Source organism: Erythrolamprus reginae, chromosome Z (assembly GCF_031021105.1).
Source record: "Erythrolamprus reginae isolate rEryReg1 chromosome Z, rEryReg1.hap1, whole genome shotgun sequence".
Taxonomy (NCBI): domain Eukaryota; kingdom Metazoa; phylum Chordata; class Lepidosauria; order Squamata; family Dipsadidae; genus Erythrolamprus; species Erythrolamprus reginae.
Genome location: NC_091963.1, coordinates 104,916,408 through 104,942,270, shown reverse-complemented (window position 1 = coordinate 104,942,270; position 25,863 = coordinate 104,916,408). Strand labels below are relative to the sequence as shown.

General features: G+C 40.3%; 1 protein-coding gene across 3 annotated transcripts in view; it reads right to left on the bottom strand.

Moving 5' to 3' along the window:
* ORMDL3 (ORMDL sphingolipid biosynthesis regulator 3) overlaps positions 1-25,015 on the bottom strand; it is a 45,983-nt gene extending 20,968 nt beyond the window's left edge. The window contains exons 1-4 of one of the 3 annotated variants that reach the window (XM_070730038.1): positions 24,839-25,015; positions 16,122-16,183; positions 13,789-13,825; positions 7,327-7,518 (exon numbers count right to left, since the gene is read on the bottom strand). In XM_070730038.1, coding sequence (XP_070586139.1) covers positions 7,327-7,500 — 174 coding nt within the window. In that variant the 5' untranslated portion in view covers positions 7,501-7,518; positions 13,789-13,825; positions 16,122-16,183; positions 24,839-25,015. Of the gene's footprint in view, positions 1-7,326; positions 7,519-13,788; positions 13,826-16,029; positions 16,184-24,838 lie in introns of those variants that run through there. The other 2 variants (XM_070730039.1, XM_070730041.1) reach the window with 2 other exon arrangements.
* Positions 25,016-25,863: the final 848 nt, after the last annotated feature.

The following is a 25,863-nucleotide window of genomic DNA, read 5'->3' as shown; positions in this document are numbered from 1 at the left end:
TTTGGGTTGAGGGGGAGCCAGATGGTTTTTTTGTATATTTCTGGAAAGTTGCCATTTTAATCTTTTTAATTGATTATTAACTTGAATGTCTAATATTTTCTTGGAATCAGATGAGTCTAATATATAGTTAGACTTAAGGTATATAATGCGCAGTTAGACTTTTAATATTGAGCTACTTGTTGATGAGCTGTTATTGTTATTGTTCTTTTCTTATATTCCCCCCCTTTTTCCCCCCTCTTCCTTTACTCCAATAGATCAGTATAATTCATACAATGTAATTCAATATATTCAATAGTAATATTAATATTATTAAGCTAATATATATATTCTAAGTATAGATATTGTAGATATGTTATAGCTGAGATAGAAATAGGAATACAGATTAATTACTTATTTCGTTGTATCGTTAATACCATTCACTTCATAGGGATTCAATTCATCCAGAAAATAATAATAATCAACCTTTCTATTTGTTGTGGGGTTTTACCTAATTCTTCGTCCTTAGATTTTTAAGTTCACATTCAGGTTCAGTATATCAGAGTTCAATCAGGGTTCAATCAAGGTTCAATCAGAGTTCAATCAAAGTTCGGTCAAATTTCTTTTTCTTCCGCTATAAATAGCAAGTCATCAGTTAATCCGTTAATCAGGGAGAAAGTTAATTAGTAAATCAGTTAGTCAGTTTTTTCGATTTAGGGAAGGTAAAGAGGAGAGAAAAGAGATATAAATAAGTGCTTAGTTAAGCTAACTTCCTCCTCCCCCGATGTTCCTCTTCTCTGCACCTTCTTTTGGCTCTTTCCGCTTATCTTGTCAGCTTCTGCAGGCTCCTTCTTCACTTCCAAGCACACTCCACCGCTGCTGTTTATTTATTCCTCTGGTCGTGGACCTCAGCTCTTTACCATTTGTTCTTTAAGCTTCTTTAAACTCTGGAGCACTTCCTCCCTTTTCCGATCTCTCAGCAACCTCCGTATCTCCGTGTCTCGTCACTACCGCTGTAATTCTGTAGTTCCTGCAGTCTCCGTCGTTTGGCTCTTTTTTTCAAAAGTTAGTATTCTCCACCGTTTCTTTTAGTCACAAAACTCACAAACAGTTGTTAAGTTATTTAAGTTGTTTTTCAGGTTTCTCCTCCACGGGGTGCTTGTTAGTCCACTCCTATTGTTTTAGGTTTTAACTCCAAACGTCTTCCGGGTCTTCCAGGTTTCTCAGTAGAAATTTTTTTTTTTTAGTCTTTTCTCCCCCACCGCTGAGTAGCCGCTAACCAACTTTGGTGGGTCCCACGCTGCTGCTCTCTCTTAACTTAATCTTCCATTAATTTGACTATATATATTTTTGTTATCATACTTGGGTTCTTCTTCTTTGTAAATAGGATTGTAGTTACACTCTCTTGCTTCCTCTGTTACGCTGGGCTGTCACATCACTAACGTCACCATGTTGTTTGGTGACTCTCTTGCTTCGAGGTTTGCGAGGTTCTCACTCCTGCACACGGGGTGCTTGCTTCACACCTCCGTGCTAGGAGGAACCCTCGCTACTTCAACCACCTCTCCAACGTGGTTGCGTCGAAATTCTGCCAAATTTCAACCCCCCGAACTGCAAAATCAGGCTTGGGAGAGCAGAGCTCTGCTCTCGCACGCCTGCTCGCCGTAGACCCGCCCCCGGAAGTTTTCTCTCTGTGCAAAGCAGTCATATATGCCCGAGCAGGCGCAAATGTTCTGACAATAAACTTTATAAGTTGGAGACTTTGGTATAATCTTTGGGTTCCAGAATAATAAATGGTTCGCCCCATTGCAGCCCACCTTATATTTTAAGAGTAAAAATACGGAATAGAACTACTGCAGATTACTGCATTTATTGGACTGTAAGATGCACCAGTGTATAAGATGCACCAAGATTTCAAAGTGGTAAGTAAGAAAAAGAAGTTTTTGTCCTCCACGGCCCCCAGGAGTATTCTGCAAGCCTCCAAAACCCTCTGCGCACCCTCTTTTTTGTAAAAATGGGCCATTTTGTTGCAAAAATTGGGGCACTTTTGCCTTTCCTCAGTCCCCAGGAGCACTCTGCAGCCCTCCAAAAACCTCTGCGCACCCTGTTTTTTGCAAAAAATGGGGCACACAGAGGGTTTGGGAAGCCTGCTGCTGAGGGCTGGAGGAAGGCAAAAATGACACACACACCCAGCTATGCCTACCCAGGTTTTGTGGGTCTGTTTTCTACGAGAAAAAGGTATCTCTCTCTCTCTCTTTTTCCCTCTCTCCATCTCTTTTTCTCCCTCTCATCTTTCTTCCTCTTTCCTTCTCCCCATCTCTCTCTCTCTTTTCCTTCCTTCTCACCCATCTCTCTCTTCCTCTTCCTTTCTCCCTCTCCCCTCCCCTTCTCTCTCTGTGTGCTGAGAGTTTCGGGTGACCCTCTTCATGACTGCCTGGTTGGCTGCCCCGAGTCTACGGAGAGGGGCGGCATGCAAATTTAATAAACAAATAAATAAAATAAATAAATGTGCGGGCAGACCCTCCTCAAAGGGGCATGCGGAGGATGGGCAGCTGCTCGTCTAAGGAGGGTCATTGCGGGCAGCTCCTCTTCTGTCTTAAGGATCTGGCCATTGCTTTGCCGTGTCCTGCCCCATCCCTCCACCCCTGAAGTTCTTCGGCCAAGTGGGGAGGACGGAACTTCCAGGCCAAAGCACTAGGTAGTGAAGGCTTCCTTACACGCAAATGTGGTGTGATGGGCCGCTTCTCTCCTGCCCTAAGGATCAGGGCATCGCATTGTCGTGCCCCCCGCATCCCACATGAGAGGAGAAGGATGGGGTTACGCTCATCCTGAAGAGCTGCAGGGGGAGGGGGTGGAATGACGGGACAGGGCAAGGTAATAGCCAGATGCCATGTCCAATGTCCCTTCTTAACCGAGCAGCTGCACACTGCCAGCCCTCCGAGTGCACCTTTGCTGTGCTTGGTACTTGCTTGAGGTTCTCCCTGGGGATGCGCGCACTCCTGGCCCCACCACAGCCAGTGTGGGAGTCGTGAGAGCGGGAGGAGCCTTGGACGGTGGTGGCTATGTTCCTCAACCAGCGCCAGAGAGTCAGCCATGGCTGCTTCTTCATTCATGTTGTCATTCTTGCCTTCTCAAGCCAGGGGAGTGAGGGGAGGGCAAGGCCAGCCAGTGATGGGACAGGGGGCTCAAAGAGCCGCATGCAGCTCCCGAGCCACAGGTTGCCGACCCCTGGGTTAGTAGGAATGGCCAGTAGGATGCAAATAACCAGCTGTCTGCAAGGAATATAAATCCTTCTATTCTCTCACCATCCAGTCAGATCAGAAGAAGCTTCTTGGATGAGAAGCGAAACATCTTCAAACAAAAAACAAAAAAAACCAGTTGCCTCATTTTGCCCTATGTTCTTCCACGCAGTTCATTTGCATAACTTTTTTGTTTTACTTCTGCAATTTTCTCTATTCTTATCATTGAGGGGGTTTTGGGTGTGTGTGTGTGATTCTCCCTCTATCTCATATATACAGGTAATCCTTGCTTAGTAATTGCCCCATTTAGAGACCATTCAAACTTACACTACCACTGAAAAAACAATTTTATGACTGGTTCTCACACAAGACATTGTAATGTCTCCATAATCATGTCCAGTCAATTCACAACTGGAATCAGGAGTTTACAACTCTCATAATGTCCTGTGATTTGCCCACTTTATAGCTGGTTTCTGATAAGCAGAGTCAATAGAGAAAAGAGTGGTAAAATAACAAGTTGTGGTCATTAATGTTTGGTTCAATGATCCAGAATGATTCACTTAACAACTGAGGTAGAAGTGAGGTCATAATTCTGTCACAATAATGCGATGTCTTGCTTAACAGTTGCATCACTTAGTGGTGGAATTGCCAATCCCAAATGGATACATAAATCCAGGAAGTGTGAACATCTGTATATCAATCAGATCTGACACAGACCGATGGCTTAATATTTTACTATCGGACAAATTAGCATTGCACGTATCTATCTCCATTTCTCTCTTGTAACGAATCTATCATTATAATTATAGTTCTCAAAACAGGATAGGCAATTATTAATTCATTCTTCTGAACCAACCCCATCAAAAGCAAGTGAGTGTAGGATTGTAAATCTCCAAGCTTCCTAACTTCCCCAACTCTCCTTTAAAGTTATTTAAAAGAGAGTTGGTAAAGTTAGGAAGCTTGGAGATTTGCAGTCCTACACTCAGTCATGTTTCCTACTGTAGACAATCTGGGAAAAGTGACTTAATCTTGATTATTCACCAACTCATCAAACTTGATTTTGCAAACTACCAGAATATCTCTGAGACTGCCTCCTGCCGCACGAATCCCAGCAGCCGATTAGGTCCCACAGAGTTGGCCTTCTCCAGGCCCCGTCAACCAAACAATGTTGGCTGGCGGGACCCAGGGGAAGAGCCTTCTCTGTGGCGGCCCCGGCCCTCTGGAATCAACTCCCTCCAGAGATTCGAATAGCCCCCACCTTCCTCGCCTTCCGTAAAATGCTGAAGACCCACTTTCGTCACCAGGTGTGGGGATAATTACCATCTTCCCCCCCTTTTTAATTATGTTTTTGGCCTTACTGTATGATAGATTAGGTTGAATGTGTATAACTGCATAGTTAGGGATTTTATTATGTTATGAATGCCTTCTTAAATTGATTTAATTTTTTATTATTAGATTTGTAATGTATTGTATTACTGTTATGCTGTGAGCCGCCCCGAGTCTTCGGAGAAGGGTGGCATACAAATCTAATAAACTATAAACTAATAAAAACTAAACCAGGTTTTTTTTTCCTCTGTAAAGGGAAATGATAGTTTAAGCTAAGCATGATAGGAAGCAGTATGAAGCAGTGTGAATGCTACTTTACTGAGCTTTGACTTAATAAACTAAGATCTTTATATGTGGATATTCTGCTTCAAATACCTTACTCAGCTTATTCCACTGTTACCCTTGTCCCAGGTGATATGACGGCCATTTTCAACAGAGAATCAATCCCTATTATCACATTATCCTAATTGCCATACAGAGAACACTGAAAGAAAATAGGAGCAGATACAGTACATAGAAACATAGGGAAGAAAACCATGAAGTATTTTTTAATTAATATTTTTGAAAAACCGTGGTATAGACTTTTCATGAAGTTCGAACCTGCGAAAATCGAGGGAACACTGTATATTTTATATATAGAAACATAGAAACATAGAAGACTGACGGCAGAAAAAGACCTCATGGTCCATCTAGTCTGCTCTTATACTATTTCCTGTATTTTATCTTACAATAGAAACATAGAAACATAGAAGTCTGATGGCAGAAAAAGACCTCCTGGTCCATCTAGTCTGCCCTTATACTATTTTCTGTATTTTATCTTAGGATGGATATATGTTTATCCCAGGCATGTTTAAATTCAGTTACTGTGGATTTATCTACCACGTCTGCTGGAAGTTTGTTCCAAGGATCTACTACTCTTTCAGTATATTTAAATGTTTCGATCATGTCCCCCCCTTTTCCTTCTGTCCTCCAGACTATACAGATTGAGTTCATTAAGTCTTTCCTGATACGTTTTATGCTTAAGACCTTCCACCATTCTTGTAGCCCGTCTTTGGATCCGTTCAATTTTGTCAATATCTTTTTGTAGGTGAGGTCTCCAGAACTGAACACAGTATTCCACATGGGGCCTCACCAGCGCTCTATATAGCGGGATCATAATCTCCCTCTTCCTGCTTGTTATACCTCTAGCTATGCAGCCAAGCATCCTACTTGCTTTCCCTACCGCCTGACTGCACTGTTCACCCATTTTGAGACTGTCAGAAATCACTACCCCTAAATAGATATATGTTTATCCCAGGCATGTTTAAATTCAGTTACTATGGATTTACCAACCACGTCTGATGGAAGTTTGTTCCAAGGATCTACTACTCTTTCAGTGAAATAATATTTTCTCACGTTGCTTTTGATCTTTCCCCCAACTAACTTCAGATTGTGTCCCATTGTTCTTGTGTTCACTTTCCTATTAAAAACACTTCCCTCCTGAACCTTATTTAACCCTTTAACATATTTAAATGCTCCTACACTGCTCACCCATTTTGAGACTGTCAGAAATCACTACCCCTAAATCCTTCTCTTCTGAAGTTTTTGCTAACAAAAAACTGCCAAAAACATCAAATGGGGCCCCAAATCAACAACTGTTTAGCTGAGATGTATGGCTAGTTACCAAGTTGTATATACCATCCTATATAGCAGTGTTTCCCAACCTTGGCCACTTGAAGATATCTGGACTTCGCTGGCTGGGGAATTCTGGGAGTTGAAGTCCAAATATCTTCAAGTGGCCAAGGTTGGGAAACACTGCCATATAGGATGATGAGATCCTCTAGGAAGCACACAGGTTCAGGAAATTGATTGCAGATAGAAAAGATATAGAGTGCTGGTGATCCAGCTATATAGAGTGCTGGTGAGACCACATTTGGAATACTGTGTTCAGTTCTGGAGACGTCACCTACAAAAAGATATTGACAAAATTGAACGGGTCCAAAAACAGGCTACAAGAATGGTGGAAGGTCTTGGCAGCCAGCCTGGGGAGTTTCCCAGCACCCCCCCGAACCCCGAACCCGGAAGTTCGGCAAAAGTTCAGGGTTCGGGGTGGTGGTGCTGGGAAGCCCCCCAGGCCGGCTGTGACCTTTTAAAACAGCCGCGCGGCTTCCCAACTGTCTCCCGAAGCCGAACGCCAAACCCGAACTTCCGCGTTCGGCTTCGGGAGACAGCTGGGAAGCCGCGCGGCTGTTTTAAAAGGTGACAGCCGGGCTGGGGGGCTTCCCAGCAACCTCCTGAACCGAACCCGGGGTTCAGAAAAATTTTGCCTCTTCTTACGAACTTTTTTCGAGTTACGAACCGGCGTTCGGGAGGCTTCTGGGAAGCCCCGCCGCCCGGCTGTGACCTTTTAAAATAGCCGCGCGGCTTCCCAGCAGTCTCCGAATGCCAGTTCGTAACTCGAAAAAAGTTCGTAAGAAGAGGCAAAATTTTTCTGAACCCCGGGTTCGTATCACCAGTTGTTCGTAAGACGAGGGGTTCGTATCTTGAGGTACCACTGTATAAGGGCAGACTAGATGGACCATGAGGTCTTTTTCTGCTGTCAGACTTCTATGTTTCTATGTTTCTAAGATGATACCCACTGGTTGTAGGGCTGTGCAACAATCGCACCTGAATTTACTACAGTGACCATTGATGCGATTGTTCCCACTCCCCATTCGTTTAGAGTGCCCCGAGCAGGACCATCACTTTGGCTCCTTCCACTGCCTGTGGTAGAAGCACGTGTTGGTGAAGCCAAAGAGCACCTTCTTACCATGTTGTGAATGAGGTTGGTTAGAGTCCACACAACCGGGACACTGAAGAAAGGAATGCTGAGCAAAATCACATGCAGGAGGCCAATTCCCAAGATGTAGGAGAGCCAGATGCCGCGGCTGTTCATGACTCGGGTATTGGGGTTGACTTCACTGTGAGCTGTGCCCACATTCATCTTTCTGGCACTGCAGCCCTGAAATGGAACACGGAGCAACAAAGGTGCGTCAAAGATAATATGCAACTTTGCCATGCCAAATAATTTATTTGTTTGTTTGTTTGTTTATTTATTTATTTATTTATTAGATTTGTATGCCGCCCCTCTCCGTAGACTCGGGGCAGCTCACAACACAATAAAACAGTTCATGGCAAATCTAATAATTTACAATTTAAAATATTTTTAAAAAACCATTATTAAGCAGACATACATACAAACATACCATACATAAATTATATAGGCCCGGGGGAAATATCTCAGTTCCCCCATGCCTGATGACAAAGGTGGGTTTTGAGGAGTTTACGAAAGGCAAGGAGGTTAGGGGCAGTTCTAATCTCTGGGGAGAGCTGGTTCCAGAGAGTCGGGGCCGCCACAGAGAAGGCTCTTCCCCTGGGGCCCGCCAACCGACATTGTTTAGTTGACAGGACCCGGAGAAGGCCCACTCTGTGGGACCTAATCGGTTGCTGGGATTCGTGCAGCAGAAGGCGGTCTCGGAGATATTCTGGTCCGATGCCATGAAGGGCTTTATAGGTCATAATCAACACTTTTGCTTTCTTTCATATCAGTTAGGCCAGTGTTTCCCAACCATGTCAACTTGAAGATATCTGGACTTCAACTCCCAGAATTCCCCAGCCAGCATTTGCTGGCTGGGGAATTCTGGGAGTTAAAGTCCAAATATCTTCAAGTTGCCAAGGTTGGGAAACACTTGAGTTAAGCAACAGTTCCACTACCAAACTCAAGATGCAGATTCACAAGTCTCACTGATATTTTCCAAGAGAGACTTTGACAGCTGTGATGAGCATGTGAGCACTGCTCTTGGATCTGCACATTGAAGAGGGGAGAAAGGAAACAGGCATGGAATTGAATACATTCTCAGCCCTGTGTTGTTGGGTCTGAAAATCTCATCATTTTCAGTTAGACATGGAATTGTGGTTCCAGGATAACATGCTTAAGAGATACCCATTATCTCAGGGACCGCCTTCTGCTGTACGAATCCCAGCGACCAGTTAGGTCCCACAGAGTGGGTCTTCTCCAGGTCCCGTCAACTAAACAATGTCGCTTGGCGGGACCCAGGGGAAGAGCCTTCTCTGTGGCGGCCCCAGCCCTCTGGAACCAACTCCCCCCAGAGATTAGAATTGCCCCCACCCTTCTTGCCTTTCGTAAGCTTCTTAAAACCCATCTCTGCCGCCAGGCATGGGGGAACTGAGATACTCTTTCCCCCTAGGCCTTTACAATTTTATGCATGGTATGTCTGTCTGTATGTTTGGTTTTATAATAAGGGTTTTTAACTGTTTTAACATTGGATTGTTATATGCTGTTTTTATTACTGTTGTTAGCCGCCCCGAGTCTATGGAGAGGGGCGGCATACAAATCCAACAAATAAATAAATAAATAAATTTTCATTAAACAACAACAACCCTGAGGAATGTGATCCAAGGAAGAAGCATAAAACATTTGAAATTGGTATATACTGTACTTCCATTTTGGCTCTAGCATCAATTCTGGATCAGCTGTAATCATCAGCATTGATTTCCTTCCCCCAATCCAATCAGTGATTGATTTGAAACAGATGTCAAGTTGCTAGTTCTTTTGAAAAGCTTTTGAGTACAGTAGTTAATTTCCTTGCCTCAGACTGGCTCCAAGCTTCAGGATTCAGTTCCCGGTGTCTGTCTGGAAACATTAGTTACAATGCCTTGCCCGCTTCACCAACTGGATTGACACCAGCCAAAATTAGAGGTAAGGACCCCAATTGAAAATGCTAGCATTACCTTTTGGTTATTATAGCTTGAAAAGGTCTTTTAAATGAAGGAGGAAACATGGCAATGCAGTTGAAAAGCATTTTTAGAGAGAGAGAAAAATATCATTTTTCCCCAAACTGCCAAACAAATGCATACAATGTGAACTAAAGAGAAGAGTGAGGTGACTAACGAAATATTTTCCTTTTTTGGTATGCTGGGAGGGAGGAATTTTCATGGTTCCAGGATGTGTAATTGGTTCAGTGGATGAGAAAATGATGGGAAAACATTTTTGCTCTGGTGTTATTCAGCTTGAGCAGAATACTGATTGCTTTATGGCATTTTTTGCAGAGGAAAAACTTATTTCCTCCCCAAAACAGCCAAACAAAAGGTGAACTAAAACCTCCAGGGGGAGAGCTAACAATTTATTTCCTTTTTTTATATGTAATGGGAGTGAGAGATTTTCGTGGCTCTAGGATGTGTAAATTGTTCAGTGGATTAAAAAATGATAAGAAAACATTTTTGCTCTCCTGTTACTCAGCTGGAGGAGAGCACTGATTGCTTTATGGTATTATTACTTGCACATTTACAGTGATTCATGGGGCATCATGTGTGACACTTTTATTTCTGTATGCTATTGTAGGGCTGCCCTCTCACTAAACAATTTTTGGTTTGCTATTTATTTATTTGTTTGCTTGTTTGATTTGACTTTTATGCTGCTCAATCCTAATGGGACTTTTTGAATATAGGATGGCTTTAAACTGCTTTGTTAGTTTCTAGAGAATGGAACTGGTGTGGCATGAAAGTGCCCTGAGAAATCTGAAGGGATCCTATGTATGATTTCCAGTAAGTAGAGAGTAAAGTGATCCTGGGTGGCTTTGATTCATAGAAGAAGAAAGCTGTAATATCACGAAGGCTATTTTCTAGATATGCAATGAGCCTAGTGCAAAAGTTAAGATTAAGCAAAGCTGGACACAATTCAACAAGAATATAAGTAAAATGGTTTAAGTATGCCTGTGGCATGGAAGAGGGTCATCATTAACCAGATGTGATACAACCACCATCAATTTGGAACTCCTGTGCTTCTCCCAGTAAAAAACAAAATTGGTTTAGCAAGTTCACATGTGCATTCTATGTTACTTCACCTGTTTCTCTTTATTAATTAGTTTCAACACTAAAGCACTCTGCTTTGCATTGGTTTCTGAAGCAGGTTGCCTGGAGGTTCAAATAAATGCTGAATTATTAACATTTCACGCCAGGAAAGGCCAATAGTGACTCTGACATAGGACTCTGAAGTGGAAGAGAAACTTTAAACACTTTACTCTAATGCTCTATTGCATCCTTTGTGGTCCAAACTGTTACCCCTTGGCATTGCAATTTGCTTCAACAATCTAACTGAATGAACGTGAAGAATGCAGGACTTGTTAAAAGCAAGGACTTTTATGTCACCATATTAGAGTTTTGTTTCAACTTGAGCCTGATTGTGCCAATTTATTTATTTGGAGAAGACAAAGCAAATACATAAGGACTAAAAAAGAGAGAGAAAAGATATTTGCAAGCATATATTTCATTAAGCTGAACAGTGCCCCCCCCCCCCAAAAAAAAAGTATTTTACAAAGCACAATCTTATAGCGAGATTTGTATTTACCAGCAAATAGGGGCAAAGGTTTATGGAGAAAAATATGTGTTTGCTAGGAATCAAAAATGATTTGATGGCACATAGTTGATGTAGAAGAGCTATTTGGATAGATGGTTAGGAAAGGAATTTAATCTGATACACTAACAATTTTAGAGTCAAAGCACATCTATCACCCCACTGAGATTTTACTTTTGAGGCAGAGATAGTGGCTGATGTGTTACGCGTCACATCGGTAAACAGTCTGCAATTCATACCTGTCCATTAGTAAAGCAAGAAACAGATGCTGGGGTTATCAGGAATTCAACCAAATATCTTTTGCATACAAAGCACATGCTATACCAGTGTTTCCCACCCATGGCAACTTGAAGATATTTGGACTTCAACTCCCAGAATTCCCCAGCTGGCTGGGGAATTCTGGGAGTTGAAGTCCAGATATCTTCAAGTTGCCAAGGTTGGGAAACACTGTGCTATACCACTGGACCAGGGCTATTTTGTACTACTCAAAGCTTTCTCCTTGAAATCCTTACAATAGCCCTATAAATGGAGATTAGCACTTATCTCAGTTAATATGCAATAAAACTGCAGGTTACATTTTTTTTCTTAGCATGTGCATTGCATACATTCTTTTCCTGTTCTCCCTGGGATATTCTCTTAGCTTTAGTTTTTTTTTCAAAAGCAGTTTCTATTTGCTTCTGTGATTAATGAGTTGCAATCAGACCTTATGCATCACATGTCCACTGCTCTTAAATGTTAACTTTAAATATAGGCTTGGCCCTGGTGTGTACTTCAGCTTTGCTTTCTCTTTTTTTTCTAGCAGTTTACTAAAAGAGGAGGGGGGAGGGTTACAAGTGAAAATGCTTCTTTTTACAATAGATCTGAACCTTTTATGTTTGATTATTTAACAACAGTGAGATTTCAAATCTAGGTGTTCATCGAGATGATAACTTCATTTTTAAAACTTTTTTAAAAAATCAATCTAACTCTTCAGGCCTGGCCTACTGATTTTTTCCCCTCCACTTTTATCCAAATGAATAATTAGTAGTTAATAACAATGTGTATGGATTTTTGACCATGAGAATAATTTTGATTTTTTTAAAAACTGTGAAAAGACAGGAACAGGATTCCAGAAGCATAGATTCAGAAATGATAAAGTGTTGGCTATGACCTATAAAGCCCTTCATGGCATCAGACCAGAATATCTCCGGGACCGCCTTCTGCCGCAAGAATCCCAGCGACCGATTAGGTCCCACAGAGTTGGCCTTCTCCAGGTCCCGTTGACTAAACAATGTCGTCTGGTGGGTCCCAGGTGAAGAGCCTTCTCTGTGGCTGCCCCGACTCTCTGGAACCCCCAGAGATTAGATCTGCCCCCACCCTTCTTACCTTCCGTAAACTCCTTAAAACTCACCTCTGCTGTCAGGCATGGGTGAATTGAGGAATTCCCCCCTCCCCCGGGCCTATACAATTTATGTATGGTATGTCTGGTTTTATAATGGGGTTTTAAAAATTTTTTAAATTTATTAGATTTGTTGTGAATTGTTTTATTGTATGTTGTGAGCCGCCCCGAGTCTACGGAGAAGGGCGGCATACAAATCAAATCAAATCAATAAACAAACAAACAAACAAACAAACAAAACAAATAAATAAATGTTCCAGAAATATGCAGTCAGTTCTCTCTCTAACTTGAATTATGACTAAAGAAGCATGTATTTATCCAGAGGAACTCTCCTCTACCATAGTAGGAGATATTGCCATGCTGAAGTTTTGAAACTTCAGGGATGGCGGAGTTATTTGTTTAAATACATTTGTTCACTTTTGTCAGTGAAGAAAAAACAAGTTATAGAAAGTAAGCCTCTTTCATGAAAGAGTGGTATAAGGTCTTTAAAAGCATATAAGTGAGATTTTATTTTACTGGTGATTCTCATACTGTACCGTATATGCAATAGTCCATGCAAAGAAGAAAAATACAAACTCTACATTTCCAGGGCCATTTGGTTGACTGCTAAGAGAAACGAAGTTTCTCTTAGCAGAGTTTCCATTGCCACAGGGAGCAAAATCCAGGTTACTGATTTGTTCTGGATAAAGGTAGTCCTTTGACTCACCACCACAGTTGGAAGCAGAATACTGTTGCTAAGCAAGGTTATGTGATAATTTTATGACTTTCTTTGCTGTGATTGCTAAGCAAATTGCCAGTTGTTAAACGAAACATGGCTTTAAAGAAACCCTTTTCCCATTTATTTTGCTTGATTTTTGATTCAAACTATTTACTAAGTCTGCACTACTATTATTACTAATTTTTATCATCATTTCTATCACCCATTTCCTCCCACTTATGACTGTATGACTGTAACTAGTTGCTTGTATTAAGATTTTCATTGTTTCCTCGTTGCTTATTTGACCTCTATGAGAATCATTAAGTGTTGTTCCTCATGATTCTTGACAAATGTATATTTTCCTTTTATGTACAGTGAGAGCATATGCACCAAAGACAAATTCCTTGTGCGTGCAATCACACTTGGCCAATAAAAAAATCTATTCTATACCAACAAGTCAGTGGGGAGACCACAAATGGTGATCACATGACTTTGGGACACCACAAGTGTCTTAAATACATGCTAGTTGTCAAGCACTCAATTTTTGATCATGTGATTGTGGGGATGCTACTGGGATTGTAAACTATAAGTTATTTCTTTCAGTAATACTATAACTTTAACAGTCATTAAACAAATGGTTGTAAATTGAGGCCTACTTTTAGAAATGGGCATATATGAATTCTTGTTATGGTTTTATGGCTTGGTTCCACAACCCCAATTCACTGATGTTTTCGGCAAATTATTTAACTAATCCATACATTCATGAACTTTAATTTTTGCTTACCTCTCTAGCAGGGCCGGACTGATATATTTGGAAAGAACTAGATGTGATGGCAACAATTCAAAAACAGAAAAAGAGAGTAAGGAAGGGAGCAAAAATATTTCTCAGAAAAATTAGAGCATGCACTGTGAAAAATTTAAAAACTATCTTCTACCTGCCTAATTTTTCTCTTCATCTATCTTTAAATAACAAAAATGACATCCCATAAACAAACTGTGCCAAGTAGTAATATTCAGCGTTCCTTATCCACAGGTCTATTGGGCTATTTAAATAGGGCTTCTTTCTCCATCTTTATATTTATTGAGGTAATTATTTAAAATCCATTTCACCAAGTGACGCAATACTTCATTTGAAGATTATATAAACAACTCATTGGCTAATCCAAAGGGGCAATCATTTTTTAGTTACCTAATTCATTACTGTAAAGGAGTCTGCAACCTTAAACAATCAAAGAGCCATTTGGAACAGTTTCCCACAGAAAACACAGGAAGCCACAAAACCTAGATGGGCGTGGCCAATTCAACATCACTGACTCCCACTTGGTCACATGACACTCCCCAAACCATGCCTACACAGGTTTTGTGTCTCCTGATATTTTCTTTTCTCTGGAAAATCTATATTTTTCTCTCCCCCATCTCTCTCTCTCTCATCTCTATCTCTTCTTCTCTTTTCCTCTCTCATCTTTCTCCCTCTCATCTCTTTCTTTCTTCTCCACCCTATCTCTCTCATGTGTGAGTGTGTGTGTTCCCTCTTGAACCATTTCCAAAAACAGGCAAGGGTTGTTTTTGGTTTTTGTTGATGTTCTTTCTTCTTTGGGTGCTTTTTACCATAGGATTTACACAAGAGTCATTCCAGGTTCCCAGATAAATGGAATTCTTTCGTCCCCTTGCTGTGGCTTCCTGCCAGCTGAACCCACCACTATCTGGCCCCCGCCTCTCGCTCTCACAGTCGCGCCTCACCTGAGAAGGAAAGGGCGACAGTGGCAGATGGGAGACTAGCTCCATATTCCAGAGCGGGAGTGAAGAGGCCCTGTACTTGCCTCTTCTTTCAGCCTTGTTCGTGTTGCACATACCTTGGTCATTCAGAGAGACGTGCAAATTTATCTCTGCCCCGAGACACTGGGCTGGTCCGGCTATGGCTGTGGCTGGCAACGGTGCTCTCACTACCTCCATGGCCTGCTCGCTGCTCTTGCAGCACCTTGCACAACACATGTGTTTCACAATGGGGGGCACGGCATCCCCTTCTCCTCCTGGAGCCCATTATGTCATGGAGCATTGGTCGCTCGGGGGAGACATGTGACTTTGTCTCCAACCCGAGACACTGGCCCAGCCTGGCTGCAGCGGATGGATCAGTGTTTGAGGCTGCAGCTAACAAGGCCACCCAAATCTCCAATAGGACGTTATTCCATAAAGTAGGCACTGCCATAGAGAACTCTTGAGTTCCAAGTTTCAAGTTTCAAGTTTAATCAGATTTGTATGCCGCCCCTCTCCGCAGACTCGGGGCAGCTCACAGCAATAGCAATACAATGTAAGACAAATCCAATATTTAAATTACTTTAAAAAACACCACAAATTAAAACCAATCATACACACTAGCGTACCATGCATAAATTTTATAAGCCTAGGGGGAAGGAACATGTCAATTCCCCCATGCCTGACGACAGAGGTGGGTTTTAAGGAGCTTACGAAAGGCTAGGAGTTCCAAGATTATATTATTGGACAGAAGAGACCCAGAGCATGCCCTCTCTGTTGTTTCTGGAGGGCGGGTTAGAAACAACGGGAGAAAGGCACTCCCACAATTAGTTTTGTCCTATGCCACTGAGGGCTACAAATGATAGCCAGAACTTTGAATTATACCTGGAAACCTATGGGAGCCAGTACAGTTTGCAGAGCAGTGGTGTTACCTGGGCATAATGAGAAACATCAAAAATTATTTGAGCTACTCATTTTTGGAAATTATCAAAAATGTCTGGCTACTCAGTTTAATCTTCAGAGGATGGGGGGGGGGGGGGGGCAGAGAACTAGTTTTATATAAAAAAGGAGGGTTTATAAATATTCCAATATGAGATTGTGTAATATGACTGCCAATCAGTGAATGCTACATGCTCCAGCCTTTTTTTGGATTCCAATGGAATTTTGAAAGCATGCAATGAACTGTCATGGAGGATTTTGTCAACTGATCAGCTGTCTCTGCACAGGATACACAATAATCAAGCATGACATGACCCCAGAAACTTATCTTCACCTCTTGCAGATTGTCCAGGTGGGTGCTCTGCTTAAGCAAGGGTCAAGCAGCCGCCTTTATTAATCCATGATAACATTTTAAAAGACACTTACTGAGTCAATAGGCACAGGTGCAAATAACTATTGATTCATGTGACCTTTTCCATCTGGAGCACCTTTAGGAAATATAAGTTTGAAAAGAATAAGAGTTAATTGGGCAACATAATGTAAGCAAAGATCTACATAGATTCACTTTACAGAATTGCAACAATGGAAACAGCTGGGCCAAATAATTTAGACAGGAGGCACAGCATCAAAGCTAATTAGGAGGCCTATGGATATTCTATTAGCTAAAGGTAAAAGCTTATTGGAAATAATTCAGTGCACACGTTTGCAATGCCAAAATGCTGCTCTTTTACAACTTTTCCCTTTTGCTTCAGTGAGAATGGATGAGAAGTTGTGTTGTTTTAAAATGTTTTTCTTTCTTTCTTTTTTTAAAAAAAGGATAGTAGTTAGTCCCAGGCAACTACAGTAGTACGTCTACTTACGAACTTAATTTGTTCCGTGACCAGGTTCTTAAGTAGAAAAGTTTATAAGAAGAAGCAATTTTCCCCATAGGAATCAATGTAAAAGTAAATACTGTAATGTGTGCGATTGCGGAAATTACAGGGAGGGTGGAGGCCCTGTTTCCTCCCAGGAGATTCCCAGAGGCCCCATGTAGGCTTCTCCCCGCCTTTTCTGGCCCTGTTTCCTCCCAGGAGATTCCTAGAGAAGCTCCACGGAGGCTTCTCTCTGCCTTTTCCAGTTACAGTTTTGGAGGCTCGGGTTTGTAAGTGAAAAATGGTTCTTGAGAAGAGGCAAATAAAATCTTGAACACACGGTTCTAGAAAAGTTAGTAACTAACGGCATTTTTAGGTAGATTTAAGGACAGAAAAGAACATTGGAGATGACTGCTATCATAGAATAGAATTCTTTATTGGCCTAGTGTGATTGGGCACGCAAGGAATTTATTTATTTATTTATTTATTTATTTATTTATTTATTTATTTATTTATTTATTTATTTATTTATTTATTTATTTATTTATTTATTTATTTATTTATTTGATTTGATTTGTATGCCGCCCCTCTCCGAATATAAAACCCTATCATTATTTAAATGATAAAACCCTATCATTATTTAAAAAACCAAACAGCACATTCTTACCAAACATAAAACAAAGTATTAAAAAGCCTGGGGGAAAGATGTCTCAACTCCCCCATGCCTGGCGGTATAAGTGAGTCTTGAGAAGTTTACGAAAGACAGGGAGGAATTTATCTTTGATGCATATGTACATAAAGGAAAAGGATTTTGATGTGGTAAAAACATTCATTAACTGGCTTCCTTGAATAGAAATAATTGAAGCTGTGTTCTGCCGGTGTGTTTCAACGCCTGTAATTACAGGGTAATTAGTCCAGGAAGACACACACCACACAATAAAAGGAAAACCCAAAAGTTTTTATAAACAGAAAAACAGAAACAGCTCCCTTTTTAAATGTCAAAGGGATTTTCTGGTATACACAAGGCACAGGTTAAATGCAATCCAATTTCTCACCCAGTAACTGGAAAATTGAGTCCAATTCCAAAATCCAGAAAGTCCACACACAGTCTTGAATAGGGAAACAGTAAAACCACGATCTTGACGAAACTATGAATCAGATAAACTTCCAGGAGGCTGAACCAGCAGGCTGCTCTTTTTATCTGTAGCACTAATTACAGCAGCCCCACCCAACCACAGGTGGCCTCACTTATCTCCTGTAATAATCCTTCAGTTGTTCTCTCCTATGCATCATTCTATGCATGCGTGGGTCTGTCATAAGTTCTTGTTCAGAATCCAGGGATGATAAGGATGATTGATCTCCTCCTGGGCTGTCTGCCAAACTCCCCTCTTCCTTGTCACTCACGCTTCCTTGGTCAGAGGAGACAGATTCTATTGGAAGCAAAACAGGCCTGCGGCATGTGGATGTCTCCCCCACCTCCACCTCCACATTGCTTGGGGCAGGAGCTGGGCCAGAGCTAACCACAACAAGTTGAAAATTACTTTTCAAAACATAGGGGGAAATAACGAGAAGATCATTGTGAAAATATTGTTATCAAGGTTTTCAAAGCAGGTGGGGAAATAATGTGAGGATACCGTAGCATCATTGCCTGTGGAAATCATGTATTATCAGGGTTTGCGGGAGAAGAGATGGAGTTTGAGATTTACCCCTAATGACTTCCTGTGCTGATATCTGTGCTAAGTTGTTTATCACTTCTTTCTTTTGGGATTTCATTCAACCTTTTAGACCAGCCCTCAAGTGAAGGTGTTCCTTCTATTAAGACTATAGAGTGTAGCTAATTAGAAATGACAATGTATTCATGGGAGAAATAATAGATCACATCATTGTCACTAAGGTGATTGTACCTTTAAACCACTTTCTCCCATGGGTTTGTTGTCGGGTTGTTGGGTTTTTTATTTTGCTTCTGATTTGCTATGGTCTGGCTTCTGTAAATTTATTGGATTTATATGGCAGATTTGGGAAGGAGAAATTTTACTGAATCAATACCGGTAGTTCTTTTTAGGCAGGGGTTTCCAACCTTAGCAATTTTAAGATTTATGAACTTCAACTCCCAGAATTCCCTGGGAGTTGACAACCATAAGTCTTAAAGTTGCCAAGGTTGAAGACCCCTATTCTCAGGGGTCCTTGTTATTGTCTGAGCTTGGTTGTTTTCTTGCAGACAGTTCATCACTCTAAATTAGGTTTCATCTGTGCTATTAATTAATAGTTCTTCTTTTAGGGAAGAAGAATGACGGATGATCTGTCAACATATAAACTATATATATTCCCCAATAATGTAATGTATTGGAAAATTGACATGTTTTCTACCCCCTCCTGTCCCTCCCACCACCACATTAATCTGGGGGCAGTCCAATAATTTTTTAGAAATTAATCTAGGAAATAACTATCCCTGGAGTACCCAAATCAACATACAGTAGTCCCTCACCTATCGCTGGTGTTACGTTCCAGACCTGGCCGCGATAGGTGAAATCCGCGATGGGGAATTTATCGACTGATTGTACTTATTTAAGTATTTATATTGTAATTGTTTGGTAAGTTTTCATTGTTTTAAGTGTTTATAAACCCTTCCCACACAGTATTTATTTTAGATACAGTATTTAAATACAGTATTTACAATTTTAGATATTTTTTTTTTTTTTTAAACCTGCCGATCGAGTTCGGCGGGCTGTTTAAATCTGCCGATCGACTTCCTCAGAAACCCGCGATGAAGTGAAGCCGCAGTAGGTGAAGCGCGGTATAGCGAGGGACTACTGTATTCTTTTTTGTTCTTTCAATTCTGCATACATTATAAATACATAGCTTATAAGGAGAATGTTACACAATACTTATAGACAGTGAAGGGCTACCCAAATTTTTACTACCACACCGTAGACGTGGCTTATGCATTTTCTTTCAACATTTTTTCAGTGCAAATTGGGTGCTCTGGGGTGGAGCTCCATTTTTGCTGTGTTCCCCCACTGTGTTCCCTCCTGTCCAGGCAGTAGCCCACCGCTGCTTAAAGACTTTAAGTTCTTTGTTATTTTATGATTCTTAAAATAAAGCCTTGCCAATTCTACATTATTTTAAAATCAGTTTTGTTAAATAAAGGCTGTATTTGCAGCTGCATAAAGAACTATACCAATTACAGTATTTAACTTTGTTTGAAGTTACTTTGTTTATTTTCAGTGAATAGCAGCCAGAAAAAGCTGGAAAAAACCAAAATAGTGAAAAATAATTCTTCTTGCTTTAAGAGAAATGTTAAGAGATCCAATAAGAACAATGCAAGACTATGGAATCTGGTACATTCTGTGTCTGTTCATAGTTTTAAAAATGTTGGCCCAAGCTTTCACCAAGAATTTACCCCTTTTCAGCATTGCGAGAAAAGCTGCAAACAAACAACATCTTAAAGGAGCAAGAGGTAATCTTAATAAACATCTTGTATTTCATCCTCTTATATAACTTTTATCTTATTCTGATGTAAGCAAGTAAACTACTGTACAACACTTTTTCTCATTCCTGGTCTATCCTAAAAGGAGCTCTCTCCCTCCCTCCCTCCCTAAAGCAAATAATAGTATGTCAATACAACACAGCAAACAAGATCACTATGCTGGATTTCGTATTTCATCACCAGTCGGGTGCTTCCCAAGCACCTAGGACTGCGTGATGTAGCGGCGAATTATGTTTGCCGATCCCAGTTATTATTTATTTATTTATTTATTTATTTATTTGCTTATTTACTTATTTATTTACTTATTTATTTATTTGATTTGATTTGATTTGTGTGCCGCCCCTCTCCGCAGACCCGGGGCGGCTAACAGCAGTAAAAAAGACAATATAAACAAATCGAATATTTAAAGTAATTTAAAAAACCCCAATTTAAGAAAAACCAATCATACATACAGATATACCATGCATAAATTTTATAAGCCTAGGGGGAAGGGAATATCTCAATTCCCCCATGCCTGACGACAGAGGTGGGTTTTGAGGAGCTTACGAAAGGCAAGGAGGGTGGGGGCAACTCTGATATCTGGGGGGAGTTGGTTCCAGAGGGTCGGGGCCGCCACAGAGAAGGCTCTTCCCCTGGGCCCCACCAAATGACATTGCTTAGTCGACGGGACCCGGAGAAGGCCAACTCTGTGGGACCTAATTGGTCGCTGGGATTCGTGCGGCAGAAGATGGTCCCGGAGATATTCTGGTCCGATGCCATGAAGGGCTTTATAGGTCATAACCAATACTTTGAATTGTGACCGGAAACCGATCGGCAACCAATGCAGACTGCAGTGTTGGTGTGACATGGGCATATTTAGAAAAGCCCGTGATAGCTCTCGCAGCTGCATTCTGCACGATCTGAAGTTTCCGAACAATAATAATAATAATAATAATAATAATAATAATAATAATAATAAATAATAATTATTATTATTATATTATCAATGCAAACCACAGTTTAAAAGTGTCTTTTACATTCTGTTTATCTGGTCTTCTTACATCAGTCTGAAATATTTTGGCCAAAGATTTTGGCCTTGCATTTGTTAAGTTGCACAACTTGAGTTCCAACTAAGTGCCACAAAAGTCAAGAATATCCGGACTGAATATTCAAGAGCTTACTTTAGCCAGAAACTGAAACTTTTGATTCTTGACATTCCTCTTTATTTGTTGAGCAAATGCTTTTAAGAAAGGCATCTCTACTCTACCTGCCCACCCCCCTGCACATTTTGATTTTTGATTGTTTGAAGGACCAGTTCAACTGCCTTCGCTGGAGTGGAATATTTTGTCGTGATTTAATCCAACTGTTTTAAATGCAATTTTAATTGGAAAGTGCAGCTTTCCTCAATATAACTTCAGCCAAAGCCAAAAGGTCATTCTTTAGTCGGTACATTGAGCTAACAAAACTTGGCAGTAATAACAAATTTTCAGAAATGAAATTCCATAAGCAGGTACCTGAACTGGATTGCCATGGAGAAAACGTCTGGTAAATTGGCCACAGTGCTTTCAAAGAGTATCCTCAAGCAAGTTGAATTTTTGGATAGATATGTAAGTGATATATCCAATATCCAGCATACATACTGGCAGAACCTTCTATATCACTTGTAAGAAGAGAACATTTGAAGAATTGCCAAACACTAGGAATTAAACCAGGCTAAGTTTCTGGGCAATTTAATTTGTGCCCAAAAAGCAAAATGAATGTGCTAATTATGAAGTGGAACTAGGTTATTCAAAAGACACGCATTGCAATGATCTAGTAGCCCATTAACAATCATAATTAGTTAATGACCCAACCAAATCAACGTGGTTTGCAAAAATGGAATATGGCCATTTTAGTCATTTCAGGGCTACCCACCCAATCTATACATTCTGCCCAATTAATAAAAGGTGAGGTTGTTGTAGGGCAATAATTGTTGTTGTAGGGCAGCAGGTTTCAGGCAATAATTAATCACTTGTGGCTGCATGTGGGAATTTTGTAATCGTTTCCCGTGCTGGAAAACACCCCCCCCCCCCCCTGCAAGAAAATATCTAGCATAGCACCCTGGAAGGAAGGGTCTAACTAGTTAATATAGTTTTATGTATGGTATGCTTGTGTTGTATGCTTTTTAAATAATGGGTTTTTAGATATTTTCTTTTAAATATTAGATTTGTTAATTGTACAATGTTTTATTATTGTTTTGAGCCACCCCGAGTCTGAGGAGAGGGGCGGCATACAAATCTAACAAATAATAATAACAATAATAATAATAATAATCTCAAAGGTTTTCTTTTCTACTCTTTCTCAGCATAAACCATTAAACAGATAATATCACACCTGCAATGTGATGCAATAATTCTTAACAGTTTCTAAACTCTTACTACTTAATTCCTTTGGGATGAACTCCAATAAAGACTTAGTGGTAATGGCTGTGTGTGTCCTCCAATCCACTAATAATCTCTACATGCAGGATATTTGAAAACTTTCTAAAACTTTCATTCTTATACCAGGGTGAGAACTATTGTGACCACTTTCTTTTTTAAAACTTCTGCATATAGTTTCCAAAATAACCTTTCTACCACATTTAGCCAATTTTTATTTTGCTTGGCTTTGAATAAAAACCCAACTAGACGGAAATTAACTTGCAGAGAAACTTCCTTGTAGTTTCATGTAGTTCTTTAGCTTTTTAAAATAAGTATTAACTCATTTGAAGTAAAAATCAGGCATATAAATTGCTAGGTAGCTTTCCGTTTTACCTTCCATATTATGTTGTACATTGATTCTATCTTGGCCTGCACTGGCTGCTGATCAGTTTCCGGTCACAATTCAAAGTGTTGGTAATGACATTTAAAGCCCTACATGACAGTGGACCAGAATACCTCCAGAACTGCCTTCTACCGCACGAATCCCAGCGGCCGATAAGGTCCCACAGAGTTGGCCTTCTCTGGGTCCCGTCGACCAAACAATGTCATTAGGTGGGCCCCAGGGGAAGAGCCTTCTCTGTGGCGGCACCAGCCCTCTGGAATCAACTCCCCCCGGAGATTAGAACGGCTCCCACCCTCCTTGTCTTTCGCAAATTATTTAAGTCCCACCTATATCGCCAGGCATGGGGGAACTGAGACACCTCCCCAAGGCTTTTTATGTTTTATGTTTTGGTATGTATGTGTTGCATGGTTTTTAATTGTTGGGGTTTTATATATCTTTCTCTTTTAATATTAGATTTGTTGCAATGTTATATTGTTTTTGATTATTGTTGTGAGCCGCCCAGTCTTCGGAGAGGGTCAGCATACAAACCTAATAAATAATAATAATAATAATAATAATAATAATAATTATTATTATTATTATTATTATTATTATTATTATTATTATTATTATTATTATCTTGTTTTGGATATTCTTTTTACTCCTCCCAAACCTTGTCTTGATTTCTTCAGCATCAAATTCGACATCAATAAAAGAAAATACGTAACTCATAGTTGAATTCGGGAGTCCTTAGTGCTCACTGAACCCATTTCTTTGCTTGCAGATGTTTCATTGCTCAACTAAATAACATTATCAGTGTACTGATCAGAGCACTTATGATATTACCTAGCCAGGTAATGAAACAACTGCAAAAAGCTCTGTGCATTTGAGGACTCCACAGATTAAGGGTCATTTATTTGAATCTAAATCTATTGCTCTATATTCATTTTTGGGGGAGGAAGGGAGTGAGAACACCAACTGTCTGTTTTGGAGCTTTTTATCTAACGTTATGAGAACGCACAGCAAATCATGAATTAAAGGAGGTTAGTCTGGTTTCAATCTTTTCAAATCCTTTAGTTCAATGAATGTAAAGCCAAATGTTAAAAGTAATCTCTTGTGAATCAAGATCAACTTCTGGTGACTCCGTTGACACATTAATATAGTTTTCTTAGCAAAAGTATGGTTAACTTTTGCTGGGACGTTTTCTGACTTGGTATTTCTCATTGGTCTCCCTTTCCAATGCAATCAAGTTTGTTTTTATGTAGTATTTTTCGGAACAATGGAAATTGATTAGATTCAACAGCTTACCAAGGGAAGTTAGGCAAATATAATACAGTATAATGGTGTTGTTGGAGATCCATCAGTTTAGTCTCAAACTACAATCTTCATCAGTCCATATTTGACCTTCTCCAGGCATGCAGAGACTAAAGTTCAGAGCCAAAATTCAGTACTGGAATTTTAAGCAAAATGGCTCATAATTCCCAGGATCTAAATTTACTTCTGTGCTCCAATACAGAAAAAGTGTGAACGCATGTACCTGGTGTATTGTTTCACATTGCCTTTATTGCAAACTTTACTCTTGGTAATTAAGCCTTTGAAAACCGGCGGGTACTTTTATTGCTAACTTCTCAAATTGTCCTCTTTCCTTATCCACCCACCAGGTTTTCTGAACAAAATATTTTTATGGTAGTTGGAACATTCACACGTTATTTTGTACTTCAAGCACGTTCACCCACCCCCACCAGCCCACTCGAAAAAAAATCTTACAGTTGTTCTTAATCTATGCATCTCTCTCCCAGCAGAAATAGGAGTGTGCTTTTTTGGGGGGGGGGGTGTCCCCATTTGCCTTTGCACATTCTCTTCCACCATTATGTGTCTACCTGTCTACTCCCGGGACACAATTTTTAAATTTCTCTTTCTTGTCCGCCTCCCCACTCCTAATTTTGTTTACTATCAAACACTCAACCCCTCCCCCCGCGTTATGCCTTTGCCTACTTGGCAGCAGGCAGGTCCAGTTCTCCGCTCCCTTCCCTTCCCTTCCTTACTTTTCAATGCACACGGCAGGCCGGCCTCCTGGCTTCCCACTGATGTAGGTCGCCTGGAAGAGATGGGGGGGGTTACTTCTAAGAAAGACCCCCGCAGCTCAAATCTCCGCTCTTTAAGAGCTGACAACAGAGCAGGAGCTTTTGTAGTACCGCCTCTTCAGTGCATCATCACCAGTAGACGGCGAAGCATGTTGGGAAATGTAGTTTGCAAGAAAGCACGTGGAAGTCGCTCTCTTCGAGCGTGTCGGATGGCTTCTGACTAGATAGTTTCCCTTCCAGCATGCTGAAGTAATACAGTAATAGATTTTAACCGCTAGCTTTTGTTGATGCAGAGGAGTTTCGAAACCACAACTCAAATATTATTCCAATTTATCGAACAAGAAAAACTCAGTTCTCTGCCATCCCTGACTACATTGGGAAGAAAGTCATAATTTTTTAAAAAAATCTATCAAAAATCAAGAGAAATTTAAAAATGAAGCTTTTGCGGGTGATTCAGAGTTGGTTCTGGAAGATTGTTGGCAATTGAAATATTCATGGACAAATTAAAATATTTTGGTGAATCAGTAGATTTCAAGTTTAATAAACAAGACGATATTAACAAAAATATGAAAATTGATTAAACAATTCATTAATGAAATGTGTCTTATTGATTGAGAAGAAGATAAAATATCTGGGACTCTTAAGACAAAAATGAACTATACAGTATATCAAATTCTATGTTATGGAATAGAATAATATTAAATTTAAAAATACATGATAAGATGGAAGAAATTAGAGCTCCCATCACTTGAAAAAATTTCTGGGATAAAAGTTAGTCTTACTTTGATTGTTTTTATTTCAGATGCTTTTTGTTTTGACAATGTATGCATCATTTAAACCAGTGATTTTCAACCTTTTTTGAGCCGCGGCACATTTTATTCTATTCCATAACATAGAATTTGATATACTGTGTAGTTCATTTTTGTCTTGAGTCCCAGATATTTTATCTTCTTCTCAATCAATAAGACACATTTCATTAATGAATT